General features: G+C 36.4%; 1 protein-coding gene across 2 annotated transcripts in view; it reads left to right on the top strand.

Moving 5' to 3' along the window:
• The window catches only part of ULK4 (unc-51 like kinase 4), a 252,655-nt gene that overhangs the window by 188,233 nt on the left and 42,387 nt on the right, over positions 1–22,035 (top strand). For both annotated transcript variants that reach the window (XM_059818887.1, XM_059818886.1), the window contains exon 34: positions 8,549–8,734. In XM_059818887.1, coding sequence (XP_059674870.1) covers positions 8,549–8,734 — 186 coding nt within the window. The remainder of the gene's footprint in view (positions 1–8,548; positions 8,735–22,035) is intronic.

Raw genomic sequence — 22,035 nt, 5'->3', positions numbered from 1 at the left:
TTTTGGGTCCCTCACTACAAGAAGGACATTGAGGTGCGGGAGCGCGTCCAGAGAAGGGCGACGAAGCTGGTGAGGGGTCTGGAGCACAAGCCTTATGAGGAGCGGCTGAGGGAACTGGGGTTGTTCAGTCTGGAGAAGAGGAGGCTGAGGGGAGACCTTATTGCTCTCTACAATTACCTGAAAGGGGGTTGCAGAGAGGTGGGTGTTGGTCTCTTCTCCCAAGTGACTAGCGACAGGACAAGAGGGAATAGCCTCAAGCTGCACCAGGGGAGGTTCAGGCTGGATATTAGGAAAAATTTCTTTGCTAAGAGAGTGGTGAAGCACTGGAATAAGCTGCCCAGGGAAGTGGTGGAGTCACCCTCCCTGGAGGTGTTCAAGGAACGTGTGGACATGGCATTGCAGGACATGGTTTAATGGGCATGGTGGTGTTGGGTTAATGGTTGGACTTGATGATCTTACAGGTCTTTTCCAACCTTAATGATTCTGTGATTCTGTGATCTTAGAACTCTGTTTGCTAGTTTTTCATTGTTTATAAGCTCCCACCTAGTACGAAGGAAGGATTCTAACAATTTTTAAGAAATTACAGGTCACAGTGATGTCAGAGTAAGTCTGTCCCAAGCATAGAAGTGGGATGAGGGGCACGCTGCAGATTCTCAGGTCAGACACATATGTATAGCCATGTTTTAGCCCTTTAGACTAGTGATCACTGCATAGGGAAAGGATGTTATTCAAAATGTGAAAACAACAATAACTGCTACCATCAGAAAAGTCAGTAAACTTAAAATTAGTTTGCAGTGAGTGATGACTTAATATTATTTTCTTGGTTTTGAGCCTTCCAAGGTTTTCTCAAGGGTTTAGTTTTATTTTAACATGATCCTGAGAGGCTTAGGAGCGGGAATGGTCCCTGGTGATCTGTAAACATCTTTGAAGTCTGTCTGTTTAAAGTCAGTCTTTTCCAGGGTTTACTAGACATCACAGCGCTGCGTTGAAATCTCCACAGAGTGCTGTATTGTGGCCCTGATGCTCCCCATCAGCTCAACCTCCACATACTGTGCCAGAGATTTATATTGGCTTTGAGTGTAATAGCTTGTAGCAGAGGGATGCTTCTTGAGCCAGACAGGGTTTTTAGAGGCTGCCTCAGCCTTTTATCCAGCATAAAGCCATTGAAATGGTATGTGAGAATTTCCCTGTGGTTTATCACACCATCCTTTCCAGGTTATTTCACTTAGAGGCATTTCAGATTCACTGTGTTCTCTCCCAAATTTTTTTTGATAGGTTTTCAGATGTATTGTGATTTGAATACCTGTGGCCCTTTAACTATCTTTAGCACTGTCTATCATCTTCTATTTTGGGGAAGAGTGTGATTCCTTTTTTTATTAATTTTTGGCATTGTACTTGTTGCTAAGTCCTCCTTTCATGGTTTTATTTTAACCAGCCATTGACAAAGGCTTTTTGGAAATGTTTGTTGAATGACCTAAACCAAAGTGACTGAATTTCAACTATATAATATTTCATCTTTATAAATTATTTTAATTTCTTTTCTATTAATTTTTTTAAATCACTATATATGATAAATAGTAAGACATGAAGAGATGCAAACATTCCTTTAAAGTGAAATTAGACATAAATTTAAATTCCATTAACTCTCTAAAGAACAGAAAATTAGAGGCCAAGCTTTACTCAGCCTATACCACCTGGAAGTCTTTTATAAGTTTTTAATTAAAGGATAGAATAATTGTATAGTTAGCATGTACTGATTAGATTCTGACTTGCCCTTGTATTTCAGAAGCATGGCTGCAAATTACCACTAGGTTTTGCTTTGTTCTGTATTTCTACAGATTCTGGTATGTTTAAAATGCTTATTTACAATCTGCTGATTTTAATATAGAGGTAAAGAGTAAAGACCATTGGTTCTGCTTCTTTTTTTGTTTGTCTTTGCATTTGAATTTTGTTGAAGATTTTGTAAAAGTGATGGATTTTCTCTTGTAATGTGTCTATGTTGTTCTTTTAATACATGTGCTTGATGGGATTTATGAATATTTTTTCAGCTAGGTTTGTTAAATTTTATATCCTTTACCCATTGCTGTATTAAACATTTCCTATTAAGGTTGGAAGAGTTTGAACAATTGAATAATAATTTTAACATTCAGATTTCACTTTTTTTAAAATGTTTTATGCTCTAATCTCTTTAAATAGGACTAGATTCTTTGTGAAATCTAGGTGAGTTTCTCAAGATGTATACGTTCCCTACCCCTCAGAAAGACTCAGACCTACCTAAGCTTAAGTTCTGTGGAGCTGCCAACAGTAGTTCTCTGTATTCATTGAGCTGTGTGGCTACATAACCCTTTATTACTGTTTTGAGGCATTCAGTTCTTTGTGAACTTTATTTTCTGGAAATAATGGAGGCCTTAAAGTGGTGGTTAGTTCAGAATTTGAGATCTTGAGTTAAAATTATTTTCTCTGGTTTGCTATTTCTACCTATCTTACCATATTTATAGTTTCTTATGTCCCTTTGAATAATTGCTTTCCCTCATTGATACGTATATCCCTCAAGTAGATGATTGTTCCATGCCCCATTGACTTGTCTATTTATTTATTTTCCTCAAGTTCTACATGTTTATCTCTCTTAATAATCCCTCAAAAATCAATGTGAGTTAAACTTGAAGATGTCAAAAAACTTAGAATCAATTTTTCCCTTCTGTAATTGTGATTTAGTCTATCACTTAGGGCATAGCAAAGCAAGTGTAGGAAACCTAGATTGCATGTAAATGAAACTTCAGAGTTTTTAAGAATGTGAAAGAAGAAATAATTAGAAATTCTGTCATGCAGAAAACACTGCAAATATGGAGAATTCAATATTTAATCCCATGATCAGTCTGCCCTTAATTGATCAATAAGAGGAAAATAAATTGAGCATTTAGTCTTCTGCTTGGCAGCTTTGTGTTTACAAGTTAATTACACTTAGCTTTTTTGTGTAATGTTTCTCAGCTTGAACATAAATGCAATTTGATTTTTATACTGAAACTTGCAGCAATTATAGAAGATATAAAATACCTTCTACTTTTTGATGTATCATTATACTGAAAAAAGAATTGTTTACTTTTGATATCACTTCAGTGTGGATTTTCAGAAACTTTCAAAAACCTTGCTAGTACCTATAAAAAGGAGTTTAATTTCTCCGTAGATCCTAGATTTAGATCCTAGGTGTAGATCACCCAGTCTTTTCTGCAGCCTGCTAGACTGCTAGAAGAGAACTTTTCTTGTCTTCTGGTGGTAGGCTTCTTCATTATAGTATTACTAGTAAAATTTGCAGTCGATTACTGTGCTCTGTATATTACTATTGAAAGACCAGTTAATCATGTGCAAACATGAAGAGGACAAATACTGAAGCCTCAGTGCACATGGATGAATGAGATGATCTCTTCTAGGTCCTTTCTGTCTCTACGTTGCACTGAGTCTGAGGCTGTGCGCTGACTTCAGTTTCAGAGCACGTGAAGGTATTTGCCAGTGAATAATGAAAATGACTGCAGAAAAATGATAACCCTGTAGACTGTAGAATCTTATTTCACATTTCTTAAGAATACAGACAGTTCTGTGGTCAAAGTGGAAAGACAGATGTTTAGTGCCTGTATTGTATAATGTATTGCTATTATTGTATTTGAAATGTTATCTGTGAATTATATTTGAAGAATTCTCTTCTACAGAGCTATCCTAAAAAACAAAAAACAAACAAACAAAAACACAAAAAAAACCCCAAACAAAAACACACCAGAGGAAATAAGAATATATTGTCACAAGCACAGAATTTCAGAATGGAGATTTAGTTTCTCAGCAATTAGGCTAGATTAAAATGAACTGAAAATATATTGTTTTTTAAAGTATTTTCCCTTAGGTAGGAGGACGACAATTTTGCCCTAAGCCAAAATATAATTTTTTTTCATTTTAAACTGTGCATAGTTACTAATAAGAATAGCATAGTAAAGTTAGCAGATTTAATAATGATGTTTTGCTTTTACATTTTGTTTAATGTTTGCAAAATCATCTTCCCTATAGTTCCCAATGGTGCTTCCTTTACAGCACATTCTGTAATCACATTACTGATCTAATGAACATCTATCTCTTATCGTAATAAACTCTCTTTGTGTATAACCTCATTAATGCACTGAAATAGTGTCCCCTCTGGGTAATCCAGACAGTTTCATTGTAGCTCTAAAATTAGATGCTGTAACAACTCCAACGGTATGAAAACTGCCATTTCAGCTCAAATGATCACACATTTCTTGCAATGGTTTGCAATTCATGAACACACTGCAACTTGGTTCAGAATGAAGGCATTTTTGACAACAGACTGCAGAAATATAGATGTGTAATAACAAGAAACTTCCTGCTCTTCACCACATTAACTTCAAAATAAACAGACCAGGTTCTGTCTAGAAAGGAAGAGAAGTAGAATTTTACGTTATGAGCCTGTTTACAGGAGGTTCTAACTTGGCCATAAAAATTAAGCAAAATATAATACACAATCTTCATTGCACAAAAGCCTTGTCATGAGGCATTATTTTAAAATTTTAGAGTGAAAAATAAATCTACAGTTCTGAGTTAGAGAATGGCAAAACTTACGACTTTAGCTGTTCAGTAATTTATTTTAAGGTGCTGGATTTTCTTCAAGCTATACTAGCCCAGAATATTAACAGCTGCGAGAAGGAGTACTAATGTTTCTACCTTGTTGAAGGACTGAATCCATAATCCCCTCTAAGACTGATAAAGCAAAAAGCAATGAAAGGCCACTAGAGTTTTTTCATGTAATTATGAAATATTAAGGGGCAGATATTTTTCTGAAAGAGTTAGAACTCCAATTTTTCATGGGTTTCTCCTCCCCTGAAAAAACCCAAAAACTTAAGTAGCTGCTGTCATGAAAAACTATAAATGCTTTTCAAAGACTTGAAATATACTTCTTCATATCAAATGGAATTGTTATGATTAGAAAAATAATCAGAACTCTGTTCCAGCTGATTAAGACATGAACCATCATCCATCTATATTCATTGTCTAGCAACATGATTCTAGCTTTGCTGTTCTTGTTAGACATGAGATACTATTTATTTGAAAACTGAATTTTCATTCCTTAGTTTTCTATATTTACAGATATTTATTATATTTTCAGTAATTGCTTTTGTTCATAACAATAGTTTTCTTCAAATCTTCTACTCTTTATAACCATTAATGAAGGTTCTAACACTGACTGACAGCCATTGTTAAATTTCAGGTTAGCAACTTATGACTCTTGACATCTAAATCATTACTTGATGGTAGTGAAACAGCAAAATGGTGACAGTTACAGAGACAAATGCTGATGCGGACGTACTTAAATAGGGACATTGCTGAGAGTTCCTCTTCCACCTTAATTATCAATGGGTTAGGCTGTAGGCCAATGAGTCTCATCCCCTCCAGAGTAAATACAGTCTTTCCTATTCCCAGCTTGTTTTCCTGTTTATCCAAGACCTATACTGTTACTGTTTTACCCTGCAATTTTCTAGGATGACAGCAACTTGCTCCCCAAACTCTAAATAGCACTGAAGCTCAAGCAGACTCTGGTGAAGCAGAGAAGAAGAAGAGCCTGAAGTACAACAGACGATGAAGGTCTTCATTGGCATTTGTAATTGAATAGGATGATGTCATGGCTGGCAAGTACTGGAGTGATACTGATGGCTAGGTTTGGAGGATGGTCACTGACAGCTTGATATCCTGTGAAGAGCAAGCCTATCTGATGCCAAGACATATCGGATGGAGAGGTTCAGGGTCTCCCTTTCTCTTGTTGAGGGACAAAGAACTGCAGCAACAGTGATAAAAAGTTGGGCATGCCAGGAGGACATAAGCAAAGCCATTGGCCCAAGCCCAGCTCCTCCTCACCTGGAGCAAAATGTTGCACTGTCTCACTAACTGGGGACTCCTGCTGAAGACAGCCTTCCTTGGGAATAACACTAACAGGATGGACTTGCTCGTTTCCTTCCTTGGAAGTCACGTACCCTCCTGGTCTCAGGAAGAACTGCGAAGGACGTGGTGCTTTATGTGTTTCTTCATGCAAGGTTGTTGTAGGGAAAGTCCTCTGCAGAGACTAACACCTTTCCACTCCTCTGATGTTTGTGAATATCTCAGAAGAAGACTTTGGGAACAGTCTCACTTCCAAATACAGCTGTTGTGATTACTGATTATGCATGGGATTTTGTGCTTATGGAGCCCAGGGAACTAGCCTGCACTGCAATACCAGGGCAAGGACATATCTGTCCAAATGTTCACTGATAATTTTTTTTTTTATTTTTTATGTTTGGTTAGCCAACAAACAGCATTTGAAAATTGACTGTCGTTCTTGTACTGTGATTTTCTTCAGGGAGTGGTTGATATATCTGCCTGCAGTGATCTAGTAACAAACTGTAAGTTAGAGTGCTGCTTTTAAAAAGGATAAGAGGGACATGTTAAAGTAGTTTAATTTTTCCTTCCTTTAACTAATAGCATGGTTTTTTTCAGTGAAGGAAATGCAAGTCGCCTCAAAGCCCGCAGTGAGACCAGTGGAATTTTTTTTTTACTTGCTAAGGATTGAAGATATAAATGGAGCTATAAAGCCTGTTACTATTTGTAGCTTTACCTCCTTTCTAGCCTTGCTATTTATGTTGATGATGTTATTAGATAATTCTGGATGTTGGAAAGGAAACAATCAAATAGGTAGCATTTAGATTGGAATGAAGAAAACCCATACAGCAAAACTGTGGAAGAAATAGCTGCTGTGGTCCTGTCACTTGCATAGCATTAGGTCAAATAGAATGTGATATGTCTTGGGGCTATGTATTCAGAGCTTACATCCCAGTTCAGTGTGTTTTAAACAGCTAGCTCTATGAAGCTAATGGAAAACAGGATTGTATTTGCATGCAGATCCCTGGGGAATTGCTTCTTGAATATTTAAGGAGTATATGTCTGATGATATGTTCCCAGATTGCTTTAGAGTAACTGTGTGGGTTTTCCTTAAAATGAAAAAACTTGGGAAGTTCATACTGCAGATTAAATAAATAGTCATTATTGAAATGGTTGGGCATATTATATAAATTGCTTCCTTTTTATTGTCAGTAAAGGATAGTCTGTTAACTGTACTTTAATCTAGCTTCTTTGTATTTAAATAGTATTTTTGGAATTAAAAAACTGAGTAGGAGTGATGAGGTGTTTTTACACTTCTATACCTTGTTGGTTAAGATCACCACTGGTATATTTTGTTCAGTTTATAGACTGTAAGGCCAGAAAAGGCTATTGTAATCATTTATTTTAGGATCTTATATAACACAAGACATAAGGCTTTCCTAAATTAATTCCTCACTATAGTAAAAAGTTTTGTATTTTTTAGAAGAAAAATATTATTGTGATATTCTCCATCACAGGCAATTTATATCTTTCTCAGTTCTAAGGAAGTTGTTTCAGCAGTTAATTGCTTTTATTAAAGAAAGAAAGAAGGAAATCAAAGTATTACCTTCCTTCTAATCTGAATTGCTTTAGAGCCATCATCTCTTACCAGTCCTTTTTCAGGTAAAGGAATTAACCTATCCTCATCCTGCTTTTTCTCACATGTAACTGAAAGAAAATGATCAAGTGCCCTTTAACCCTCCCTTTGATAAGCTGTAGACATTGAATTCCTTCAGTCTTTTGCTGTTATGTTTTCCAGTCTGTCGTCCTCTTGCTTGTTCCCAAGAAACCTCTATGATTTTTTCACTAGCTTTCATGAATTGTGTGCACTAAAACTAGGCATTGCATTCCTGTGGTCGTTCCAACAGTGCCAAATACAAGCATAATATAATATCTCTACTTGTTATTTTCCGATTGTACTTTCAAGAAAGATATAAATAATTTTGGTAGTGGTGTCATACTACCAGAAGCTCATTTAAAAATGACCCCAAATATTCCATAATTTTACTTCCCCAGGAAAGAATTTTTCCATCCCATTGCTAGGGTCTGCTCTTCAAAGGAGTGCAGAAAAGCTGGAATTCAGGAAAATATTTAAGATTTGCAAAACATACCTCCTAATGTGACTACTTAAAGTCTATTAAATAGATAGATAGCCTGTACTCTACCTCAACCAGAAGCCAGAGACTAGATTTAGAAATAATTAAATGAAGTTTTATGGTGTGCATTATGTAGAAGATTAGACAACATGGCTATAATGGTACTTTCTGCTATTACTAATTCTATTTAAAGCAAAATATACTGTCTGAAAATAACAGAGTTGGGAGCAACATTTTCAGTGCTTTTATGATGTCACTATAGATAGGCTGTTTGATAAAATCATGGAGGAGACATTGTTATACTGCTGCTTAAGAACAGATATATTTTAATTATATTTTCATCATTTTATTAAGCTTAGTTTAATGCAATTTTGAGTCATTCAACTAGAAATTATTCTTTCCTGGCACAATGCAAATGTTAATACCCTTCTAAATGCCCAGTGATATACAGTTTTTCTGAAGTTGGGATTTTATTTTTGTTTGTTAATTTTTTTGTTCCTTTTTAGCTTCCCAGCGAAGATAGTGAAATATTTGAGAGTGCCTCACAGTGCTTATCATTGCTGGTTCAGCTGTATGGAGGGAACAGTCAGGAGAGTATGTCTCCAGAAAACATGGACATCTTTGCTGAAGTATTGAAATCCAAAAAAGATACACGACAACTGAAGCTTTTGTTGAGAATTATGAAGAGACTGGTGAGTTGGCTTCTAAACATTTTAAAAGTCCATGTGTTTCCTTTATATCATTAGATAATTTTTTGGCTGTTTTTTTCCTCTTAAAGTAGAAAAGAGTATAAAAGAACAAAGTGAAGTTAAACTTCATGTCTTTAAATTTCAGTTAACTTCTCTGGAGAAGATAGACTTCTACACTTAAAACCTCTTACAAAATGATTGTTTGATATCTCCTATTTCAATTAACTGTTCAGCTATTTAAATAACTCACATTATTTATATATTTGTTTAGTACTTCAGCTTTATGAAGTATTGGAACAATTTTCTGAATGCCAACTGAAAGAACTAACCTTGTAGCATCCAATAGCTGTTCAGAAACACAGTGCTTGATTTCATGGTAAATAAAATGCCATTTTGTACTTGAAATGGGTTTTTGCATAGACTGTTGACTCCTCATTCTCACTGAGCAATAGGGACCACTTCTGCTGGAGTGGTTGTAATGTAGAATGCCGATCATTGGGAATCGTGTAGGGGCTTAGTCTGATGATGTTATTGACAGGTAGGAGTTTCAATTCTGTCGTGCTCTGACATGGTGGCATGACAGCAGTGTTGTGTCTTTCAAGTAGCTTAGGTGGAAAACCTGTATCTGTAACATTCTCTCAGATAATACTATGTTTTTGATCTTGAAGTGTCTTGATAAGAAGCTTTGCCTGCATTGTCACCTTGCGGTGGCTGATTGCTTCACCCTTCAGTCTCCAAGAGCAGGAGTTTTCAATTAAAAGAGGGTAACTTCCCCAGTGTAAGAGGCAGAAGACACTTGAATTTTGCAAGTGCAGTGCTGGTTACTAGAGTGGGCCATAATGGCAGCAGGTGTTGTCTTACTTTCGGAGTTGAAAGGAAGCAACCCTTTTTGTAGAGCTTTTGGAGCTGTTCCTGTCCTTTCTCCTGCCTGCTGTATTTACATCACGGGAAAGTAAACACCATACCCTTCTTCCCAGTTTTGCTCAGTCCTATCTCTCCCTAAAAGAAGCATGAATATATAAAATTAAAATTGAAATTATGTTTAAAATTCATAATTTCTTCACATCATCTCTGGTTTCACTCCTCTATTTTCTCATGCTCTTCCTGAAAAGAGAATTCTAGCAAAGATTTTTTTAAAGACACTTCCTATTGATTTTTGCTTGTAGCTGTGCTTCTCTTTCTGTGTAATTGTTGTGCTGTGTAGAACTGGTTTTTGCTTTTTGCCACAAGCAATATGAAAAAAGAGGCAACAAAGTGTGAGGAAAGGAAAGAGAAATGAAGCTGCAATATACATATCTAGATTATTGGATTTTAGCATAGCTACAGACTTGTTTCCTTTCCCTCTATTTTGAAGACTATGGTTCAAAAGTTGACCTAGCGTGCAGAATATTTAACACAGAAACTTCTGTTGATTATCTTAACAGAACAAACTATGCTATCACCTTTTGAATCTTGCAAGTTCCTGTACTTTTAGATCTCTCCTTTGTATACTATGATACTGGTACTTGTTATTTAAAGTATCAGGCATAGATTCTCTGTAATTATTTTAATGAGATCATAGGATTTCTTTTGAAAGCAGGGTTCATAGATAATTTGACAGATTATTTAATAAATCTTACACTATTTTTCTAAACCTTAAAAAGTCCTGTTCAGAGGAGATGATTATCTTGTCAAAATTGTCATAATCACAAAAGACATTGAAATATAATCATATCTATTTAAGAAGTATTCAGCCCACATCATCCCACATCATGAATTTTGAAGCCTAGAGCAGTGGTTTTCTTTTTTAATATCTGAGCAATATTTTAATAGAGGGTTCGTTAAGCGCACCGATTTCCATTCTTGCCAATCCATCTCTCCAATCTGTGGTTACATTAACTTTGTTGTTACAGGCACAGGTATTGCTTACCTAAGACAGGAATGTACAAAAAGGATTCAATGTATTTGTGCTATAGCTGCCTTCATAACATATATTTCTGGAAAGGCAGCTATAGCACAAACACATTGGAAAGATGGATTGGCAAGAATGGAAATTGGTGCGCTTAACAAAAAAACAAAAAATCAAACTCAAAACAAACCTCCAACTTTGTCCAAAAACCCCCTCCAACCACTGGAGATAAAACTTAATGAATGAATACTACTGAATTAAAACAACACATAGATACTAGTTTCCATTTCATTAAGGTACGGTCATCTTGTACATCAACAAATTCTCTGATGTGCTTTAAACAAAGACTCTGAAATTGAGACATCTGTCTCCATTGGCTCACTGGAGTCATATGAAACACTTGGACAAAGATTACCTAGTCATACCACTTTCAAAGCTTTTGTCTTTGTCAGGCCCAGGTTAACCAGTTTTTTTCAAGAATGTTCTCTCACTGGCATTGATACAATGGACAGAAACTGAATAAGTTATTGAACCAAAGAAACAGGGTTTGGTGGTTTTGGTTTTTTTTCCCCTTCAGCCCTTTTACTAACTCTCTTGTTCTGGTTGCTTCGTCTTGGGTTAGACAACACTGCTATTCAGATATTCTTCATCTTCTTTAGTAGTATTGGTGTAACCGATCAGTGACGTGAGGGGAGAGATCTTGTCCCGTTCTTTGGTTCTGGGAGCCTTTCCTGCCACCCTTTATGGAAATCACTATCTTATCACTTCATCTCTTCTATGAAGATATAGTGCATCTTATTACAGTTCAGTAAATCATCTAGATTAAAGTATTTCTTTGTGAAGTGGAAGAAATTTTCATTTGGGAAACAGGTAGTTCAATTTTTGCCTGCTTTACTGAGAAGTTTTTAATTTCTTTTTTTCCCCAGAGGAAAAAAATCTACCTGCCATCTCAATTTACCATCTAGTATGTAACATAAAGGCAAGTGATTATCACCAGAATTTTTATAGAACTAGTCAATATCTCCACCAGACACATAATCACTGTGGGATTACAGCTGGGTGCTGACAAATAAAATGTTTTAGCTTTCAAAACAGAAGACTCTTTATTCTGTCTAGTAATAAGGAAAAATTCCTCTGAGGAAAAATGAATAAGCATCAGGCTTTAACAGGCAATTCTGCACTCACTGTGGAGAGTGAAGTTTTGTTCTGTGACTTTTACCTGAAGTACTTGTCAGAAAGTATGTTTGAATTCTACCTAAATCACACTTTTTCTTTTCTTCTGATCATCTTTCTAGAACCTCATTTTCACTAATTTGTGTATCCTGACTGTCAAAAAGTTCTTCATCCTTTATTTGTGAGCAGCTAAGGCATTTAGGATGTTATCTGCATGTCAGATACCCTGTGAGGGATACATATAAGGATTTCTCAAATCGTATTAGGCTGCGTAGTAAAGATGTTAAGGCTAGAATGACAATACTTGAGCTGTGGCAAAAGTCCATAACTTTCATTAATTTCATTGTAGGACTGTTGAACACTAATTTGCTCTCCCTCCCAGTTTGGGCCACAGCTACGGCATCACTGTGTACCTGCAGGCAGATTTACTATCCTGTTTCCAGTCAACCAAAGCCTGGGGAACCACTGGTCACTATGTCTCAAATATCATTCAAGCCATGTGTCCCTAAGTATTTTTGTCATGTAGATTAGTAACTCTATCATCCTGAGTTTTATACAGAGATGTGCTGAGTTCACATCTCTTGAATTGACAGATGTGTGTTTGTATATTCAAATACATGTATATAATTTTACTGCGATAGTTCCCAGATTAGGTGCTCATTATATTAGTCACTGATCATGCATTGTGAGGAAAGACACTTAGAGCTTCAAGAGATACACAGTCTGAGTAGCACAGATGTTTGATTTAGGGTAGCAGTTCTGCAATCCCTCTTTAAGTCGAACTTCTTGCTGGAGGTTTGCTCCTCAGTAGGTTCCCACAAGTACATCTGCAGGGAGCTTGCCTCAAAGAAAGTGAAGCAAAATCCCAAGAGATTTTCAGATGGCATCCCTTTCACAGCTTCAGCTCCGAGGATTCAGTGCCACAAGGAGGTGCTTGTGCTGCAATTCCCAGCGGAGTTTGCTTTCCCAGAGTCTTACAAAGCTGCGGGAACCTGTTGGCCTATTTCCTGCTGAGAGAGCACAGTGCTCTCGACTAGGCCTAGTTAGCTGGAGAAAAACTTCTTATGCATCTTTCTCCTAACCTGAGTCTTTTAAGCGTGCCTTTAATTAATTTTATTAATTACCAAAGTAATCCATAATATTCCATTGCTCTAAGGAATAACTTTGTCAGAGATGCCTGTTAGACTGTGAATACAATACTCACTTGTGGGTTGTTGACATGTGTAGGTGTACTCACTATAAATGCATGTGTTTTTATATATGTTTTCCGTAAATTACACATCTTTTTCAAATCTGGATCACTCTTTTACGAACAACTTCTATCCTTCATTAGTATTAGTGTCTTATTTTCAAGTGGTTACCAAGCCTGTATCCCTTCTTTATAGAACATCTTTTTTTGGCTTCAGTCTAATAGAATAATGTCCCTGGGTAGGATGGAGCATTTCATTAGACAAAAACAACTTAAGATCCTCCAAGAAGAAAAAGCTAATCACCATTAAGATACATTATGCAGATCATAAACAGGACAGGTTTCTCAAAAATGCTTTGAAGCAAATACATGGGAAGGATAATGCCTGTCCACCCTTCCCGTGGTGCGGGGAAGCTCCCTCTGTTTGCACGCTCAGACAGGCCTTTGTTTTAGGGTTTTAATGAAATTGGAGAGAGTCCCCAGAGATGAGAGATGGGGAGGACTCCAGTGGCCGCTACTGCTTGGCAACCTTCCGCCATGGCACTGCCAGGCCCTGCCGTACTGTGTGGGGGAACCCCTCCGTCCCCAACCGGGGGGCAGCCAGGGAGACGTCTCTCCCCTCCACTTGTGGGTTTTCATCTAGCTGCAAAGTAAGCTTTTAACTATAGCTTCTTGAATTTGCATATGTTTTGACTGAAATACAATCTAATGACACTCCTTTAAAAAAAAAGTTACAATGTGCTGATTAATATTAGCAGTCGGCAGGGATATTTGTGAGTCAGAAGTGCTGGGCCAGGCCCTTCCCTTTGGTCAAGAAGCAATATATTGAGTTTACAGCAAAGTTAAGAAAAACTGGTTTAAATTACTCAGAAGGTGAATGCAGCTAATCACAACTATTCTAATACAATTTAAAAAACAATTAAACAATGATTTAAATAGAACTACTATAGTGTAATTTAAAGAAATTCAGCATTTGGTGGGCATAGTTCTCTTGTGGCACAGCCCCTTTGCTGTGCTTTGTGGTTTACTGAACAGAAAATTGAGCCAATATTGATTAATTTATCTGAGTAATTTGGATTTTTTTTTTTTAATCTTACTTGAGCTGTATTTTGAACTTTGTGTTCAGTTTGTAATGTCCTATGGGGTCTACCAAATTCTCATGGAAATGAAATATTGTACTTTCATCATTAAACCCTGATGGAAGATTTTTTTTTTAAGCTTAGTAAAGCATTTTCAGTAGCACTAAGAAGGAAAACAGTAAATGAAAGTCTGATTTTTGAATAGTCAAAACTTAGTAATATCCCAATTTGTTCTCAGATATTCTACGAGCAATACCAAGTCCTAAAATATGGATTATTTAGTTTATAATTATTTACTTGATATTAAGAATAACACAGCTTTTCTAAAAGCACTTTTTAAAAAGTCCTGTATGAAAGTGTTATTTGTATGTCTAGTAATACTTAGGATATCCAGATGTGAGAGGGATACTGTAGTTGATTGTAATTAGAGAACCCATGGCATTCTTTATAGTAGTATACATGGTTAATTTTAACTTGACTAATTACATTCTGTGTATTGAAATCCAGGACACAATTTTCACTGTGTAGGTCTGATAAGAATTTTCGTTTTTAATCTGAAATGGTTAGATACTGTTTCACCTTAGAGGCATCTGTATGTTTGCGACCTGTGTGCCTGGCTTATGTAGCTTGTGAAGGGCTAAATTCAGGCTCATTTATACTTTGTGCAACTCATGGAGTGTTTTCAGGATGCTGAGTAGTAGTGGTATATGTTAGCACCGTCCTTGACTTTCTCTTTTTTTGACATTTGCATCCTATGGTTTCTACTGGAGGACAGGGAAGAATATTTTGGTAGTTAGATTTACATACTTGGTTAGAGCACTGAAAGAATTTTAATAGGCCTTTTTTGTTTCTGATTAGCCTTCCTTTTAATTTACCTCTTTGAATTTTACAATAACCTCCTTTCAGTTGGCCAAAATTCTTAAGCGCGTCACTCTAAAGTTTTATACTGATGGGGTTTTTTTTTCCAGTACTTATCCTTCTGTCTTATGAAATTAAACAGAACAAGTATCCATGCGTAAGTCTCAGTCATCGATGCAGTCCCTGGAGTTCTTATCTTCCCCTATCTTGTCACTTTTGATCCTGTCCAGAAGTTCTGTGGCTGATACCAGATTGCAGAAAACTTTGCTATTTTTTGACCCAAAGCACTAGATGGTACAGGAATGCTCTGCTTATTTCTTCTCATAGAAAAGGCAAATATTTAAATCTCGATAAGATTGTCCAGGCTTATAGGATCACTTATTTCTGGCTGCATCACAATCCTCTTCTGCTGTGTGAATTATTTTGTACTTCTCTGACTGCAGTTACTTTAATTCACTTTATGTGGTATAGTTTGTATCCCTGTATATGTATAACCGTAAACACAGTGTATTTTCTTTTTGTGTGTGATTTGGGGTATTCTTAACTCAAAGCGCCAAGAAATTCTTAATAACTGTGAGAATTAATATTTTATTTTAATTGGATCTAAGCTGACATATTTTTTTTTCAGCTGATCACTGGACTCCACGAGCCTATTCTGTTAAAAATACTAGGCTTCATATAAACTGTGGTAAAAAGCAAAGCATTAAGTAGTGATACATAAAGTCAGATGGTGAGGAATTTTGTATGCAATTAACTTACCATTTTGGCGGTTACATAGGAGTTTATATAGCTTGGAAGCTTTTGGTTAAGGAAATATTTACTGGGACTTCTAACCTTCGGTGTGATTTAGGTCCTACCTTTTTGCAGCTGGTGATATGTGTGGAATATCCATGTTTATCTTAACGTAGAGGTGCTGTTTTGTTTTATACATTTACACCTCTGCAATGACTACTTTGCTGTCAGTGTTTTTAATGTAACTGTGAAGTGCTTTCTCCATATTGAAGAGAGCACGCTATCCTTCGTCTGGTATTGCCACCACATAGACAAACACCTGCTTTGCTAACAAATCATATATGGAGTTCTCCCGCTCCCAACCCAGAAGTTCAAACAGAGTGCTATTTTGATGGCTTTCCTTCATTTTTCTTTAGTGTTTGTTTGATGCTGACAATTTTCTAATGTACGGCTGGACGGCCCCTACTTTTGCTGCTTTCTGCTTTGTTCTAGCAGCTCTGTGTTTAATATTACTCACCTACCCTCATAAGCTACTGTGATCTTTAATGTTTGCAAAATATTTCATGGTCCTCAGATAAGGAGTAGTAAATATCAATAACGTTTTTCTAAGAGGATCTACGAACACCAATCGAATAGGATTAAATTATTAAAAATATTTTCTCAGCTTGAATGTTAATAGCGGGTTGCACATATTTCCGGGGTCTGTAGCATTGATGGGAGTGTAGGAGCAGTAGTTGCTGCTTTCATTATTATTACAACTGAATTGCATAGTGCCTGTAGACCAGGACCTCATTGTGGTAAGCTCAAACACAGGAAAAAGTAATTTCTTGCTCCAGAGAACAATCCAGCTTGTTTCCTGTATTTAAAATAAGCTCAAGGAATTGCCTGAAATTGACTCTCCCAAATAGGAAATATTTTGACACACAGATGACCATCTTGGATAAAACAGATCCTTGGGCTGTGTTCAGTCTGTGCAAGCAGGAATGGGTATTTGACTAGTTGCTTCTGATTATTAATCCAAACTATCTTTGTTTTATTCCAAATTTAAATTCTTGTGGTCACAGGAGTATTTCAAAATCCTTAGTCTTCATCTAATCTTCATGTGAGGCTGTTGCCAGAAACTAAAAGAGCTTTGAAAGATGTTGGTTGCCCATCTTGAAGATGAGATACAGGTATGCATAGAAACGAGGTTTACTGTGACTTCTTGCAAACTCATATTGCAAACCCTTCAACAAAACCTCCCTTTTTTATTACATCTATTCTCTTAAACTCAGTCTCCATGCTGACAAGTTTACTGAGGGTGAAATAGTCCATTACATTTCAGCGTGTAAGTAAAATTTTAACTGCCATGTACCAGGAGGAAATCTAATGTAGGAATTAGATTCCCTGCTGGAAAGTATTTTGACTTCTAAATCACCTAGTACTGGACAGTCAGAGTAAAAGGTCTTGACATATCCTCTTCATTAATCCTCAGTGCTCCCTTATTTTTCTTGCCAATGTTTCTATCTATTGATTTTTTAATATATTTCAAGTTCTGCACTTTAATATGGCATCTGACAAACATTAGCTGTGTTTCACTTTGTCGAGATCCTTACCCTCTTCATCTAATATGGCTGGAGCACTGCTGAGAAGCTGGTGTTTTAAAAAATCTTGCCATGAGCAAATCTGCAGGTTACACAGAGCTTGGTTTAATAGCCAGTGTGTGGATGCAGGTAAACAGGGAATATAATTGGAGTGATTAAAGGGATATATTGTAGAGGGAGACAGTCCTTGGCCATCAAGCTGTGAGGATGTGGGACTCAGACACACATGAATTAGGCAAAGGAGACAAAATAGACTGATAGGGCTTTTCAGATACAGGTTGTCTGTCAGATGGAAATGGTGAGTAAAAATATGACATACTAAGTATGCTGGTCATGATAATAAGACCAAGCAATATGACCATAAAAGAAAGGCAGTGTTTAAGGAGTTAGAGATTGTTGGAAAGATCAAAGATGAAAATTATTTTAGAAGCATCAGTCAAAACATACATACAACAAAAGAAAACAAAACACTTAAAAGTTTTTTCCTGGGATATCTCATGCATCTAATGGTTGGTTGATGTATTCCTTTAACAATAAGTGCATACTTTTAAAGTTCCCCAACAGAGGGCCCACGCTCACATACTAATCCCTGGCAATGATAACCATATCTGGGCGTTATGAACATGGTGCTGCACAATTTCGGATGAGTTCATGATTCATGTAAGTGTTCTGAAACAAGGTTATGTTTAAAAATAGCATTTGTGTGCATTGAGATTAGACTTTCAGTAGTTTTCTACAGTAATTGACGTCCCCTCCCAAGTTCAAACGGTGATTCAATCCAGCATCTTCAGTGATGAAACCTCCACATTTTAAATTATGAAGACTCTACTAGTTAAACATTTATAAAGTGCACAGTGCTGTCACTTCTTTAAACTATTAAAATGTAATGTTTTTATATGAACATCATTATAAATTTATAACAAATTTAATTTGTGGTGATGCAGTGTTCTATGGGCTGTGAATTACCGTCCTAAATTTCACACAGCAGATGCTTTCTCTGGGATGCAATGCCTAGTTGATGAGTTCATACAGTGCAGCGTAAGAATATATCATAATATGTATACCAGATCTACTCTGCTTATACAGCTTGCTTTTTTAGACCTTTCAGGGGGCATTTTAAGAGCAATGACGTTGACATGCAATCCTCAGTCCTGTCAAAAGCAGACATTTCAGGGGGCATTTTAAGAGCAATGACATTGACACGCAATCCTCAGTCTTGTGAAAAGCAGATGAGTACCTAAATCCTTTAATATCAATAAGAGAGTACTTCTTCCCGTAATATGTAGTGGTCATTTAGAAATGGATCAACAGATGTCTGTAATTTTGTAGTATCAAATAGCTCCAATAATTCAAAATTCATTTTTAAGGAAAGATACTGGTGTACTTAATTGCAAGAGAACTGTTGTAGAGCATAACCCCAGTATACATTGGAAAGTCAAAAAGGTATGTTCTATAGTGCATAATATTGTACTTTGTGGATGAAAATCTGACCTTTATGCTGTAAATCCTTGGTAATTGTAATGAATAGACTTATTGCATATTAGAAAGAAGGTAGTTGATATCAAAACCTGCCCCTACCTGCGCTAAACAAAATGTGTCTATAAAAATCTGCCATGTATACCTGATGTGAGGTGTATATATATGTGATGTGAGGTACGTATATTAAACAGTGGGGTCCACAAGACTAATAACTTAAACAAATTACATTATTTGTAACTGCAATTTACTATTGTCCCATTTCATCACTGAAAAAAGAAGAAATAATCAAGGCAGAATACCTTGTGCTCATTCTAACTGAATGCTTCCTTTGTGGCTTTTCACGCAAGACGCCATCGTTTCCAGGGAAGTGCCAGCTTGGGACTTTCCACCTGTCCCACAGGCAGAGGTTTTTCCTGTGGTGGGGTTGGGGAGATACAAAGGCAGGATTTCCCAGGGGAGCCTGGGCCCAGTGCTGCTGGCCTTGAGTGTGGGAGCAGAAAAGCTCTGCAGAACTTACTGGTAAAGCAGCATTTAGTCAGCCCTAAAATTTTAACTAAGACTCCTCAGTGAGTAGCTGTGTGATACTTATTCTCATTAGAGCAAAAGTCTAGACAAAGCAGATTAGAGTTAAAGAACAAAACAAGTTAAGCTTTTACAATCGAATAATTCCCATGGAAATAAGTATATTAACACATGCTCATACCACTACTTTTTTTTCGAAGTGCTACCAGTATTTAAATACTATAAAAGATGATTTGTAGCATACTTGATAAAATAACAGGTTTGCATAAAGCATAAAAGGAATCGTTGTTTATAAAGATCAGGGCCCTCTTTTGTCATTTTACATCATTAGTACATTTTATGTATTTGCAGTATAAATAGGGGTATATTGGTATATATGTATTTGCAGTATAAATAGGGGTATAATGGTGCACAATATTTATTTTCAAAGTCTATAACTATAAGATGGCTAAGACAAATTTGTGCCCCATATATCAGTCAGATATGTGTGAGCCCTGACTCTGCTAATATAGCAATATTTCTTTTAGCTTGGTGAGGAAAATTCTTATTGCTGAAAGCAAATTACAGCTGTCATTGAAAGATTTAAATAATATGCCCTCAGGATTGCTCTAGTGGACTGTTGCTCCACTGAGGAGTTCTGATGACATCAGAGAGATGCTTATGCAATTTATTCATGTAATTGAAGTTCGAAGATGGAATATATATTACATTTTGAAGGTGATGTTATTTAATAATGAATGATTTTATAGACTCTTCTAGTCTCTGTATCGCCTTCACCATTGTATTTGTTAGGATCCTTTTCTCAACATGTCTTTTTTTTATTCTACATTTCTACCTCTACTTATGTTTTTGATTCTTCTCTCCTGAACCAGATGCTCCTGATTTTTCTTGAAACTTAGGGGTTTTTTTTCTTTTAAATGAAGCTGAAAGCTTTTGGGAATTGATGTTGAAATCCGGAGGAACAAGAATGTTAAAATGCCTACTCTCATCTTACATTTTGACCACTGCAGGTTTCAACAAGATTCTCCTCCCCTTCATGCAGCTTCATATTTTAATTTTGCATAACTATTTACAATCTCAAGAGTACATAATTACATTAGCATACTGCTATGTGCTTGTGTGTGCACACCTATTAGGCTTATATACTGTTCTGTAATCCTTTAAAATTTTCTCATTAAATTATAACTTCTCTTATTTTTTAGTATTTCCATCTACATAATGGTTAAAAGTTTCTAAAATGACTAGGGTTTGAAATACCTTAATATTCCAAATTTAGTTGCAAAGATTCCAAAGGATATCCAATTTCCTTAAAGTACTAATTACTTCTGAATATGAAGCCTACAAAAATTTTTTCTGGTTTAGCATCCCAAATCTTTAGGTACTTCAAGTCCTAGCAAAAAAAAATAAAAATAACTTCTCCTACAAAAAGGTTGAAAGAAGAGAGCAAAGAATTGACTGGGGAGCAGTAATTCTATAGGATACTAAGTATTTTGGTTTAACAACTTAGATTCAATTTGAGTTTAAGTTCTTACAGTTGTACATTTCAAGAAAATGAAATGTAGTAAAATAGGATGCTGTGATATAAGACTAAACTGTCTGGGAAGCCTAATAGTCTTCTAAAAGCAAAGCTATCACTGGTAAGTTTTTGTTTTTTAAAGCTTGTGTCTGTGTCTTTTTCCTCACTCCCTTTTTAACAAACTTTAAATGGGAGATGAACGTAGTAATGATGTAATCAAGCTTTTGACCCACAAAGTTCAAACGGCATTGAAACGAGGCAAACTGAATTTGTCCATCTCTACTAGAAAATAATAGCAGCCAAACATCAATCTGCCAAGATTGTTTTGTTCAACTCTTGACTAATACCTTGTAGAATACTTCAAGAACTTAAAAAATTATGATGCTTTTAGTTGAACTTGTGTGAGAAAGTAGAATGCAAATGTAATCACTCTGACAGTGACTTAATGACTCTGGGACATCTGGGAGTAAGGCAAGGTGCAGAGGACAGTGGCAGGATGTAGACTGGAATATGAAAGGAGCAGCGTTGACAACTGCTGAATACCTGTATGTGAGAAAGAGAAATAACGATGTCTGGAAACAGTTAGAGGTGAGAAATATAAAGCTGTGATAAACACTATCTCAATACCATGGTAGCACTGCAGTTCTGAATCTGTGTAATTCCCGAACAATATGAAACGCATTAGATTTTGAGACTACTGGACATACTGATTTTAGTATGATATGAATATTGTGTCCCACTCCGTACAGCCTGTCCCCTCTGCACTGTTTTGATCCATCTCCCCGCTCAACTTACAGGGGTTCAGCTTGCAGCCTCTCTGTTCCAATGGAGAGGAAGGAAAGAGATTGGAGGTGGTTGCACTCCTCATGTACCTTTCTGTTCCTCTCCTCTCTGATGGACAGGGATGCATCACCCACTCCTCTGCAAAGAAGGTGGATCAGAGCTGGACTTCTGTGTTACAATGTCCATAGCGGGGAATGTGCTCCAGTGAAATTGTGTTCATTCAGGAAGACCATCTGTCGTAGTGTCACCATTGGATGAGGTCTTACAGGGATGTTTTCTAGCCACAATCACATTATTAGTGAGAATAGAGAAGTTCTGGCAACCTTACTTGAACCCTCATCCAAAAGATTCAATAATATCATATTTAGTGGTACAATGCTAATGTCATGTGAGATGCAAACACTATTACCCATCAACTTGTTTAAAAGAGTGTTCATGTTTTAAACAGAAAATCAGCCAAGGTACATGAAACAGCTGGACAACTGTTGGTACCACACTAATA

The sequence above is a fragment of the Gavia stellata genome, chromosome 6 (genome assembly GCF_030936135.1).
Source record: "Gavia stellata isolate bGavSte3 chromosome 6, bGavSte3.hap2, whole genome shotgun sequence".
Classification (NCBI taxonomy): Eukaryota; Metazoa; Chordata; class Aves; order Gaviiformes; family Gaviidae; genus Gavia; species Gavia stellata.
The sequence above is the reverse complement of the archived record's forward strand: the minus strand, read 5'-3'. Positions and strand labels throughout refer to the sequence as shown.